Source organism: Zeugodacus cucurbitae, chromosome 6, assembly GCF_028554725.1.
Source record: "Zeugodacus cucurbitae isolate PBARC_wt_2022May chromosome 6, idZeuCucr1.2, whole genome shotgun sequence".
Classification (NCBI taxonomy): domain Eukaryota; kingdom Metazoa; phylum Arthropoda; class Insecta; order Diptera; family Tephritidae; genus Zeugodacus; species Zeugodacus cucurbitae.
The window spans coordinates 7,707,836-7,720,835 of record NC_071671.1 but is presented as its reverse complement, the minus strand read 5'-3'; the positions used below and the strand labels follow the sequence as shown (position 1 = coordinate 7,720,835).

Here is a 13,000-nt window from a genome sequence, read left to right as displayed (position 1 = left end):
GATTTCCGTTCGCTAAAAGCTCACACTTCGTTGCTTATTCGTGAATTCTTGACCAAAAATAATACTATACCCCAGAGTCCATATTCGGCAGTCATGCCTTCGTGTGACTTTTTCCTATTTCCAAAAATACAGAGAACCTTAACAGGCCGTCGTTTTACAAGCACGCGTAAAGGAAATCAGTCAAAGAGTCAAAAGCTATACCAAAAATCGAGTTTGAGTAGGGTTTCGACGTTTGGAAGACGCGCTGGCGCTAGGAGCATAATATCGAATGACGACTATTTTGAAGGCGACAACATTAATGTAAAAAAATGAATATATTTTTTTAATTTTCAAAAAACGAAAACTCCCGTTATTTTTTGATCACACCTCAGTATGTATTTATATGTGACACGTGCTTTTTGAACCAACTTGTAGATAATCGTGTATATATACACACATATACATGCATATACATATATATTTATTAATGTATTGTATCACCTAGATTATAAAGATTTTTTATTTTGGCACCAACAACAATGATAAAAAAAAAAACCAAAAACAAACCAAGTGAAACCAATATATAACATTTAACCTAAGGACCTAAGTAAGGATAATTGTGTTATCTGGAAAGACTTGATTCCTTTATTTTTGTGTATATTTTGTTATAAGTATTCGCGCAATAGGAAACAATTTTATACCGCCAAAGTACTGATTTTTTAAATAAATACTCGTAAATATAATTGAAAAAAAAATATAATATATATATAAAGTTTAGCGTAATTCCTAGAACAATAACAAAAACTAAGAAAAAATTATAACCAAATTACTAATACATACATACACCCATGCATGTATAATACAATTCATATACATATATAGAGATTTATTAAATGAAAATGTCATTGTCTGCATAACTGTGTGTAAAAAAAAAGAAAAAGAAAAAAACCAAACAATAACAAATCATTAGCGTAACTAGAGAATAAATTTAACTTCCTAAGCACATGCGAAATTATGCTCGTACATACAACAGGCGTTGACCTATGAAACAAAAACTGCAAAACCAAAAAAAAAAAAATAAAAACTGAAAACACTAATAACAAAAAAAATCAGAATATAAATAAAAAATGCATACAATAAAATCAAAATGCATATAATATATATACCGTTACACAGTTTACAACAGTATTTGTGCGCGCCTAAAAGCATGCATGCATAGTTATATATATGGATAAATGCTAATAATATACATTTATCCATGTAAATGACTATGTGTGTGTGTGTGGAAAATTGCATGCACACGCTATATATGTACACATGAATATATATATATATATACAAATGTGCGTGCTTGCACTTATGTACATATGTACGCGCGAAAACTCCATTAGTCAACTGCGAACACATACATATTTACCGTTAATCCCATTTCGTGCGATTGCATATGCAATTTTGTATACACAGTATCTTACCAGCTCATAAAAGCACATACATACATACCAAAATAGCTATAAAAGTTATATACATATGTATAGCAAAAGCATACACACACACACTGACACATTTACTTGTTACTTTTATTGATTTTTGTTGTTTTGCACTTCAACAATGGAGTGTAAGTTGTGCTTTTAACGTTTTTCCTATTTGCACACAAGTGTACATTGTATGGCACTGTGTATTAAGGTGGGTCGTTTTGAATTTTATACTCTCGGTATATATAGAACAGAATATAATATTTTTTATGAAATCTTAATTTAGGGTTTAATTACATGGGTTTCGTGGATTCAAAATATAATTTTTTTATTTTTTTGGCTTATTAATTTCTACAACATCTTAATAATATTGTCCTAAATTTTCAAGTCGATTCGAATAATAGTTTCGGAGATACAGTCTTTGGAAGGTGTGCGCTCCATGTCAGGTATTATTGTTACTCAAAACTTTAAATGCGTTTTTCTCGGAACCGTGTTTTTAAAGTGGGTTGTTAAGTTTTCTCGAAAACTACTCAACCGATCTTGATGAAATTTTGCACAGGTGTTCGAGATACAATTTACTCGTGCTTGAACGTAGGGTTTTATTTTTCTTTTTTCAATTACAACTATTTAAAAAAAAAAAAATGTCAAGCAAATTTGACCGAAATTTTTATCTTTTTTGGAAAAATGTCTGCCAAAATTCCAATTTTTACTTTTTTTGTCTTTCCTTCGTTCAAGCACGAGATTATGGCCTTACCTAAAACACTTATTTTTGTTTTTTGCATTTTGGATGATCCTGTCAGGAGTTATGCTGACAACGCGGACCGTCCTTTTTTCCGAGGAGTCAACGAAAATTACCTGACAATGGAGAAGTTTTTGTTTTTGAAAATTTCGGAAATTATTCTTTAAATATGTATCTATAAGACAGAACTAAGTTTGAATTTAATAAATATTTTTTTACATAAAAAAAAAATATTGAAAGCAAGCCTTTTTTACCCTTAACCCAGCTAACACCCTCCCATTAATTTAATAATAGAAAAACTCAACTCTTAGTTGCCTTCAAACTGTGGCCAGATCTTTCGTTTATTTGCGACTTTTTGTTTTCAAGACATTACATCGGCAATCTGATTTCTAAAAATGTTAAATACAATAAAATGAATCGAAATATTCAATACTATACCCATGTAAACTCTTAAAATACTTGTATGAAGCTAATCTATATTTTATATACATTTTTCATTCCTACTTCTCTATGCATTCCAACCGCAAAAAAAGTATGAACCTGAGATGGTTATGGATTCTTGAGGTCTTTGTTATTATTGTTGCAGCGGCATAAAACATTCCCAAAATAGTTTTGAGAAATGCGGCCGGTTTGTCAATCATTGACCGGAGAAAAATCCGGGTACGTTCCAGAACCGACTGTCATGTGAACGAGTTTCTCAGAGTCCTTATTAAAGGCGTCAGCGCTTCGCTCTATAACAGGTCGGAATTTCTCAACCCAAAAGTTCTTTCTCGTTCGTTAAATTTTATATATTTTAGAAAGAGAGCGGACAAGGAAAATGATCATATTGTTGTTATGTTGGTTTACTAGGTTCTTCAGAGTTATTTTCCAGTGATCGAATCGAAATATTACGCCTTTTTATATTAGTTCGACCTAGTAGGATAGATTCTCCAACTAATTTTCGACGTAGTCCTACTTATGGGAATACAAGTTTCTATTTTTATTTTTTATTAATTAATTTCTCATATTTTTCTCTTTCACCAAGCTTCTTGTGTAATGTTCCTAAACAACGAATATAAAACTGTGCAGAAAAAACACACACAAACAAATTGTATGTACCAAAGACACTTTATTTGTGATTTAAAAAACTGTTAAGTTTACAAAGACATAGTACATATACTATATATACTTACATACTACAAAGATATAATATAATATGTATGTATAGACGAGTAATTAATGCGAATTAGTATATGTGTATAACGAGTATTAGTCCCAAAACCTTGCCTTGCAGAATTCTAAAACTGTTATTAATAAATATGTATAGAAAAAACGGGACCAACAATGCATATGAAAACCGCAAAACATACGTACATATATACAAACAAACTTATATTAAGTTAAATTTTATTAAATTATTTGAAAATATATTTTTTTGCGATTTTTATACTCTCGCAGCAAAGTTGCTAACAGAGTATTAGTTTTGTTCACATAACGGTTGTTTGTAACACACAAAACTAAACGAGTTAGATTTAGGGTTATATATACCAAAGTGATCAGGGTGAAGAGTGAAGTTCAAATCCGAATGTCTATCTGTCTGTCCGTCCGTCCGTCCGACTGTGCAAGCTGTAACTTGAGTAAAAATTAAGATATCTTAATGAAACTTGACACACTTGTTTCGGACCACTGCCACGCCCACAAAATGGCGAAAACCGAAAACACATAAAGTTAAATAGGTTAGGTTAGGTTAAGTTAAGTGGCTGTCATATGACGCACCTAGGCCTTTGGGAGGTCCATTGTGATACCACTGGGACTGAGATCCCTCACACTATCGAGTTATCATTGAACCACCCTGTGGTCCTGACAAAGTGAAAAAGTTCACACAATTTGACATGAGCAACTTCGCCCACATCCTCGAGAAAACCGCGTCCAATAGTTGCGATTATATTTCTGTACAGAGCCTTGCATCCACAAAGAAGGTGTGTAATCGTTTCTTCTTCTTCTTCTTCTTGGCAGCTCCTGCAGTAATCATTGAAAGGTAGCCCCAGTCTGCTGTCGTGTCTCCCAATGAGATAGTGTCCCGTTAACACCTCTACAGGGGTTCTTGTGTCATTCCTCTTAAATTTCAATAAGCGACAAGTACGGCTCTTATTCCACTCTGGCCACGTTTGTCTGCTTACGGAACAAGTCGTTACTTGTTTCCCTGGTGATTCAGCCATATCTACTGCATGTTTATCGATTAAGTATTTGCAGATTGCCAGAGGTATATAGATTGCCTCTTTATCGGCCTCCAACTGCAGTGTGGGGCTCAATCTGGCTAGTTCATCTGCCACACAGTTCCCAGGGATGTCACTATGTCCTGGGGCCCATTGTAGGTGTATCGTGAAATATGACGTCATTGTTAATAATAAATCCAAGCATTCTTTCACTATCTTAGAAGATATTCTATGAGACTTTAATGATTTTAAAGCCGCTTGACTATCCGAAAATATGAATATTTGTCTGGTCGCTAACACCTTTTTTGACAGAACGAGAAGGCTTTCTTTAATTGCAGTGATTTCTGCTTTGAACACACTGCAATGATCCGGTAGCCGGAAGGCGATTCTGGTACTTAGTTTTTCTGAGAATACCCCACCTCCAACTCGTTTGTCTAGTTTTGACCCGTAAAGTTAAATGACTAAGCCATAAATAAAGCTATGGAAATAAAATTTGGTACAAAGGATCGCACTATGAAGGGGCATATTTGAATGTAATTTTTTTTTGGAAAGTGATCGTAACCCCGTAAAGTACTATTGCTATATTAACGAAACTCTCAGGAGTCGTTTTTTTCAGGCATTTCCTCATATAGTCCAAAAATGGAGGAAATCGGATTATAACCACGCCCACCTCCCATACAAAGGTTACGTTGAAAACTACTAAAAATGCTTTAATTCAGTAAGGAAAACCAACAGAAACCTTAAATTTAATTATAAAAAAGGTACTGAAGAGCTGTACTCAAAATGGTATACAAAATTTTAAATGGACGTGGTTCTGGCTACTTATGGGAAACTATTTCACCAATTTCAATGAAATTCGGTTTGTAATATTTCCCTTGCATCCCAATTATATGTTGTGAAAATAGGCCAAATCGGTTCACAACCACGCCAACTTCCTATATACCAGAACTTTGAAGACGATCTGAATCGTTTACTTTACAATATATAAAGTAAGCACTAGTGAAGATATCGGTGCAGAACTTTGCATAAATACTGCATTTATAGTGTGGCAGCCTCGTTCAAAAAATCGATTTTCAAGGTCCCATATATCGAACATGAGGACCTCGGTGCTTCTAACCTAATATTATGGTTTCCAACTTTTAATGGACTTTATGCAATATATATGACGAATATGTTGGTCAAATTCTGTATTATATAATATTAAATAAATAAATTGCGAGAGTATAAAATGTTCGGTTGCACCCGAACTCCTTACTTGTTTTAAGATACATTTTTTATTTTTTGAAAATACAAATATTAATAATAAATATGTATGTTTGCATAACCTAACATTTTTTTTTATAAATTTTTTTGCAAAAAAAAAATATTTTTAAATGATATATAAACAAATAATATATTTGTACAAATTAAGGGAAAATTATATGAATTTCTTGTTAAATGCAAACAATTTATGCAAGTGATACAATAACACCGTTATATTATATAATAACTGTTTTATTTATAAACTACATTATATAATTGTTAATGCATTAATTAAGTTTCCTAATACATACAAAACAAAAAAAATGTGAACTACAACAGACACAATAAGGCAAATGCTAATACACAACACTTAACAGTTAAGCGCTTACACACACATACAAACAAACCAACTCAAATGAATTAATACATTTCAGTGAGCGTTTATAAAAGTTAAGTCAGAGTACTTTATATTTAAAACGTAAAGAAAAATTAAAATAATAATAACAACAACAACAACAATGTTACTTATAGCAACAAATACTCGTATATTCAATCCCACCACAGAACTTTATTATTGCAATGAAGAGCAAAAATAAATAAACTGTAAACTATTGCAAAATGACTACAAAGACAACAACAACAACAACAACAACACACTACAAAAAATATATGCAAATAAACGGCAAACACAATGGAAAATGCATTAAATTTAAGTTGCAAAATGGCAATGATCAATAGCGTTTAAGGCAAATTTGCTAGCTATATGTATGTACGAACTATGTAGATGTGTATGTGTGCGTTGCTAAATGAAAAATATTTACACACACACACACTATATATGTATTAAAATGGAAAGACACGCAGAAATTCGCAAAATAAAAATAGGAAAGTAACTTAAGCAAAACACAGTTGGCGATCAATGGTTATAGTATTAATACTGTAAATACATAGTTTGAAGCAAACAGAAAAACAAAAACAAAAACAAAAAACGCGTAAACTTCAAGATCTAAATGTTCAAATAAAAGTTCAAAAATTGAAAATATACCGATGAGTGTGGTCTCATTTTGCTTTTAGAGCATATTTTTTGTTGCCATTTTATTTGATTTCTGCGTTTGTTTGTTGTTTTTTTTTGTAATTATTTTGAAAAAAAATAAAGTATTAATAACATAATTTAAATTTCAGAAAATATTTTTTGAAATTTTTTAAAGGCTTTTTTTTACGTTTGTTTGTTGTTTTTGTTGTTATTTTTATAATTTATATTAATTTTAAAACAAACAAAAAATTATAATTTATAATTAATTTAATTAAAATTATTTTATTAAATTTATTTAATATTTTAATTTATTCATAATTTAATTTAAATTTATTAAATATTTTGTTTTTTGCTTGATTATTTTTATTTTCATTAAAATAATTTAAATTAGAAAAATTAAATTTCAAATTTTTTTAACTTAAATTATTTTAATATTTTATTTTATACGTTTGCTTCTTGTTTTTGTTGTTATTTTTATAATTTATTTTCATTTTGAAAAACAATTTATTTATTATTAATTTAATTAAAATTATATTATGGAATTTATTAAATATTTTGTTTTTTGCTTGATTATTTTTATTTTCATTAAAATAATTTAAATTAGAAAAATTAAATTTCAAATTTTTTTAACTTAAATTATTTTAATATTTTATTTTATACGTTTGCTTCTTGTTTTTGTTGTTATTTTTATAATTTATTTTCATTTTGAAAAACAATTTATTTATTATTAATTTAATTAAAATTATATTATGGAATTTATTAAATATTTTAATTTATTATTAATTTAATTTAAATTTTTAAATTTATTAAATATTTTGTTTTTTGCTTGATTATTTTTATTTTCATTAAAATAATTTAAATTAGAAAAAATTAAATTCTAAATTTTTTTTACCGAATTATTTTAATATTTTATTTTACATGTTGTTTATTGTTTATGTTTTTGTTGTTATTTTTATAATTTATATTTATTTTGAAAAAAAAATTATAATTTATTATTAATTTTATTAAAATTATGTTATTAAATTTATTTAATATTTTAATTTATTAATAATTTGATTTAAATTTATTAAATATTTTGTTTTTTGCTTGATTATTTTTATTTTCATTAAAATAATTTAAATTAGAAAAAATTAAATTTCAAATTTTTTTTAACTTAAATTATTTTAATATTTTATTTCATACGTTTGCTTCTTGTTTTTGTTGTTATTTTTATAATTTATAAATATAATTTTGAAAAAAAAATTATAATTTATTATTAATTTAATTAAAATTATATTATGAACTTTATTCAATATTTTAATGTATTATTAATTTAATTAAAATTTTTAAATTCATTAAATATTTTATTTTTATGCTTCGATTGTTGTTATATTCATAATTAATAGCATACAAAAAATCAATAATAATTCATTATATTAAAATAATTTAAATTAGAAAAAATTAAATTTCAAATTTTTTTTAAATTAAATTATTTTAATATTTTATTTCATACGTTTGCTTCTTTTTTTTGTTGTTATTTTTATAATTTATATATATTTTGAAAAAAAATTAATTATAATTCATTATTAATTTAATTAAAATTTGGAAAATATTTTTGTTACATATTTAATATTTTATTTATTTTTTTTAAGCAGCATTTTAGGCGTAAAACGATTTATTTTATTTTACATATATAATACTTTACCTATTAGTATACGCATATGCATTTTGTTATATGAAATAAATTTAAGCCTTAAATATTTACTTCTTCTCCTCCTGCTCCCCTTCACCCTCTGGCTTACTAATTCCATCGCCTTCCTTACCATCCACAATTTGTGTGGTCTCCAGTTTGTCTAGGAGCTCCTTGCTGCCGCTGCGTGTCAGCAGCTGTTGTGTTGTCTTTTGTATTGTTGTAATTTTTTGTTGTAAATATTCTTTGCGTCGCTCTTCGGCCTTTTCCAGTTTCTCCTCTAAATCTTGCAGATTTACTGTGGCCGTCTCATTATCCGCCGCTTGCTCCATCAATTCTTGTATACGTTTGGGTGGCTGCTTTTTCACTGTCGCCGCGAGTAAATCTTTTGCTTCTTGTGCACCGGCGTTGTAGACTTTCGTCTCGACATCGTCACTCAGCGGTATTATGTAGGCTTCGGAAGCGGCTGGAAGGAGTTGCGTAAAAGGTTATGATATAATTAAAGATATTATTGTAACTAAAATTAAGAAATGACTTTCTTTTGAAAAATAATCTAAAATTAATAATTCTTCAAAAATATTTCGAATTTAATAATATTTTTCCAAAATTCAAAGTTTTACTTTTAAATTATTTCTTTAATAAATTTTATGTATATTATTATCAATTATATTTTTTTAAAACGCATGTTTAACTGGCCTAAATTTTTGAGAGTATCTGACTATTTAATGGGTTACGGTAGTCAGGATTTTCATAAAATCGAATAAATAAAGATAAAATCAAAATCTTAAAAATATTCTCTGAAAATTTGAAGTTGATCCGATAATTATAAATATACAAATAACAAAGAGCGCTCGGGCACTCCAAAACGCTAGTGTGAAACTTTAAACCTTTAATCGCTCAGTAGATTTTAATGCATTTTATACAGCTTTTAGAATACATAAAAATCCTGGGTCTGATCGAAGTTTTTTCTTTTATGTGGAAAAAAATTTCATGAGGCCGCCATTTTGTTAATTTTTGAAAAACAAAAAAGCCCAGACCCAGGATTAACTTTTTATAAAACTAATTTTTTTATCCGATTGAGTTTAGATGAATCTCCAAGGACTTATGAGTGTAACCGCAAGGACCTTTTTTTAATATTATATATTATTATTATTATTATATTACTTTTGCAAAATCACATAATTCATTTAATAGTTAAAAAAAAATACTGAAAAATCTAATTTTTTCAAGTTTCTGACTACCCCTAACCCATTAACTTCTCAGTAAGAGAAAATATTATAAATTAAAAATAAAGTTAAATTAACTATTAACTATTATATATCACTAGAATAGTAAAATTTTCTGAAATATCTGATATTAATAATTTATAAAACTAACCCAAGTTCTGCATTTTAAGTTTCTAAACATTTTTAACTGAATTTTTTTTATTTAACCTTAAACAATTTTTATTAATTTTAATTTTAAAAAATATTTTTTCTAAAACATCAATATTTTTAGTTATTTTTCATCAATTTTTACTTTAAATAACATAGTAGCATAAGTACTTTTTTTCCAAAATAACCTCAAAAAGGTTTTGTTAAGGCAGTAGCCTGCTTTACAGGCTTCAAAAAATCGATTTTTTTGTTTTGTTTTAAATCTCTTCCAAAACTACCCAAGAATATGTCTTTAAAATTCCAGAGGCCAATTCGACATATTTTCGAAGCTAGAGCAGTTTTAGTAGCCGAGCGTCGAGCAGGTGCGAATGCTCAGGCAGACCTTTAAAGCGCGTTTTCTCGAGTTTTCATTTTCACAAGTGCTGGCGATCCGATATCTCCGATCGAAAAAAACCAAAGTCATCTAGCTTCAGTATTAAATTATCTTATATTTGAACTAAAAAAGTTGGACAAAAGTATTATTTAAACTACTTAAAGTGAATTTTTTTCTTAAAAAAGTGATTTTTTTTCAAACTTCGAAAGAATTTAGAATTTTATAACTTCTTCGGTATTTTTTAGTTCATAAAGAAAAGGAACTTATAAAAATTAAAAAAAAAAATTAGGTTCGACTGTTTCAGATGCATCGCACGACCTCCATCCCCGGCACCGATTTACAAGTGCAGACTCCAGGCGCTCCAGAAGAATACTTACAACTTTGAAACAATTTCAATATTTTTCAATAATAAATTTTGTTTTTTAAGCCTTAAATATAGTACACTATCGTCTTAAAATTCCGTTTACCGCAGTCATTTCCTTCCCTTCCCTTCCCTTCCCTTCCCTTTCAAAAATAATTGCTAAAAAAACGCTTTTTTGGCTTCTAAAACAGACTATTGCCTTAAAAAAATGTTATTTAAATCTAAATTATGAAAAGGCATTAATTTTAAACTATAAATTTCAAACTAAAGCAAAAAATGCATTCATTTGGGGGTTTATGTGTATGTAGGCTTGTGTTAATTTATTTGTGTAGCTTTGCTCTTAATTCTAACTACATTTTTTAATATTTTTCAATAAAAATTTAAATGAAACGAAAAAAAAACTATGAAAAATGAACTAAAGGACATTTTTCTATGTATTTTTTATATAAATTTATGTCGAGATATTTTTAATATTTTTAAATAACTTTTGAAAAATAACGCTCAGTTTGCTCTTTTTATGTATAATTTTATATACATACATGTTTGTATGTATGTGTTCACAAATTTTACTTACGATATTTATCCTTTTCACCATTATTCTCTTGAACAGCCATTTTCGTTTTTGAATCCGTATTGTTGTCACTCACTTTGTTAGCCGACAAAGTTCTTTCTTTGTTTGCTTCGCTGACGGCTGGCGCAGATGTTGAGCAGCCCATATTCACAGGCGTTAACTATAAACTAGTTTTTTTTTCTATTTTTTTTTTTTTCAAATATATTATTTTACTTTTTTTGTTGCCACTAAACGTTTTTTACACTAATGGGACTGCTATTCTAATTGCGCTCTGAATCGTGGAAATGTTTGTATGTGTGTACATATGCATGCACATTTAAATGTATTCGAAGTATAATTTCCCGCTGTCAATCGATTTCTGATCGAGTGTCCATTGCAATCAAAACTATGACAATTTCCTTACAGATTAAATATGCACATAATAGTGTCGTTACATGCAAAACACACACGGCTTATAGCTGAGTGAGATACACATACAAATATCTCTGTTTGTATGTTAGTATGTGTGTGTATGCGCGTATAATGTCCTTCAGCAGTGAACCGCACACATTACATGCACTTCAAGCTGACATCCTGTTACTTTAGTTTCAAAGTCGTATTTGATTCGATTTCCGCTGAACAGACATTGTCATTGTCGTTCTCGTCGTCGTCGTCGTCGTCGTCTGTAGTTTGCGGTTTGCGACTATTGCGAGTTAGTTAGTTGGCCACAAAGCCACACAAAATCAATGTCCGACTGTTTGTGTTAGATCTATGGATTTCGCAAATATTCAAATTGCATGTGTATGCACAGATACAGACATATATACATATATAACTGCTCTTTTGTATATAAGTATGAGCGGTTTTCCCCACTGTATTAGCGCCATTAACTGTCATGTATATTCCACCTACCACACACACCTCTAATACATTTATGCATGCATTTAATATGTCTGTTTGTATACAACAACCGTTATTTTACTGACTTTCCACACTATCATTACGGTCCACTAAGCCAAACAACAATAGCAAAAGCAATAAAAAGAAATTTGCGCCACTATCGGCACTTTCCGGTTCAATCATTCGGACAGGACTAAACAGTCGGGATTCGCGCAACTCATAAATATATGGCTAAACGCCGGAATGCTTGTCCAAAATGTACATATATGTATCTGTGTGCATCAACGTCAGCGCTAGATAAATGTTAGTTTACGTGTTGAATATAAGTTAATTGCGCCGAATGACACTGACAGTAAGCCAGTGCAGTAATGCATGCCCATTGGTCATTTGTTATTTGATGTTGATATCTATGTATGTATTCATATGTTATATATATATTAGAGCTATATGTATGTTAATAATTTATATATTTATTACTTATTGTCTACATATATGGCGCTCGTACAATGTGTTGAGTAAATATTTATCATTGTACAAGTTTTTGCTGTTGTTATTGTAAATACAGTGGAACTTCCATAACTCGAACTTCTATAACTCGAAGACCTCCATAACTCGAACACTTGAATTGGCAATAGCGTTGAGAAGCCAAATTTCAAAGAAATTTCCTTCCCTAACTCGAAGTTCTCCATAACTCGAACTCTTGAAGAGGCAATAGAGTGCAACTTTCATACAAATTTCCTTCCATAAATCGCATTTTTTGGTCGGGACATAATACAAAATTTAAAATTTTACTATCGAGGCAGAATTTTAAAAGAGTCCCTCTATATTGTACGGAGGCAAACAAAAAATATATGGATTGCACAAATCATCTAACAAAGGCTTGGGATACATACATACGTCCAGATCCAAACAACAGCATAATACAACAAACATAATTACAGAATACATGTTTTAACGTATGTACATAAAACTGTTTACGAATTAAATAATTAAAACTGGGTATAAATCCATATTTTGCTGCTTTTTGAAAAATTATATTTTTTAATGAAAATTCTATAACTCGAAGTTTTTTTGTGGATTATGATGATTCGAGTTAGAGAAGTTCCACTGTACA

General features: G+C 29.1%; 2 protein-coding genes across 10 annotated transcripts in view; one reads left to right on the top strand and one right to left on the bottom strand.

Moving 5' to 3' along the window:
- Positions 1-13,000, top strand: part of LOC105210344 (muscarinic acetylcholine receptor DM1) — a 74,298-nt gene that overhangs the window by 59,538 nt on the left and 1,760 nt on the right. The window lies entirely within an intron of this gene.
- Positions 8,225-12,933, bottom strand: LOC105210371 (uncharacterized). Its single transcript, XM_054235165.1, has 2 exons — positions 11,011-12,933; positions 8,225-8,795 (listed from the first exon to the last, which is right to left on the bottom strand). Exons 1-2 carry the CDS (start codon positions 11,150-11,152, stop codon positions 8,401-8,403), a joined length of 537 nt encoding a protein of 178 aa, XP_054091140.1. The 5' UTR covers positions 11,153-12,933; the 3' UTR covers positions 8,225-8,400.

What these genes read in the sequence shown, in the direction of transcription:
- LOC105210371 (XM_054235165.1), bottom strand. Translation starts at nt 11,152, where the DNA reads ATGGGCTGCTCAACATCTGCGCCAGCCGTCAGCGAAGCAAACAAAGAA. An exon ending in TGGTGAAAAGGATAAATATC is followed by an intron (nt 8,796 to 11,010) that starts GTAAGTAAAATT and finishes AACTCCTTCCAG; the next exon opens with CCGCTTCCGAAGCCTACATA.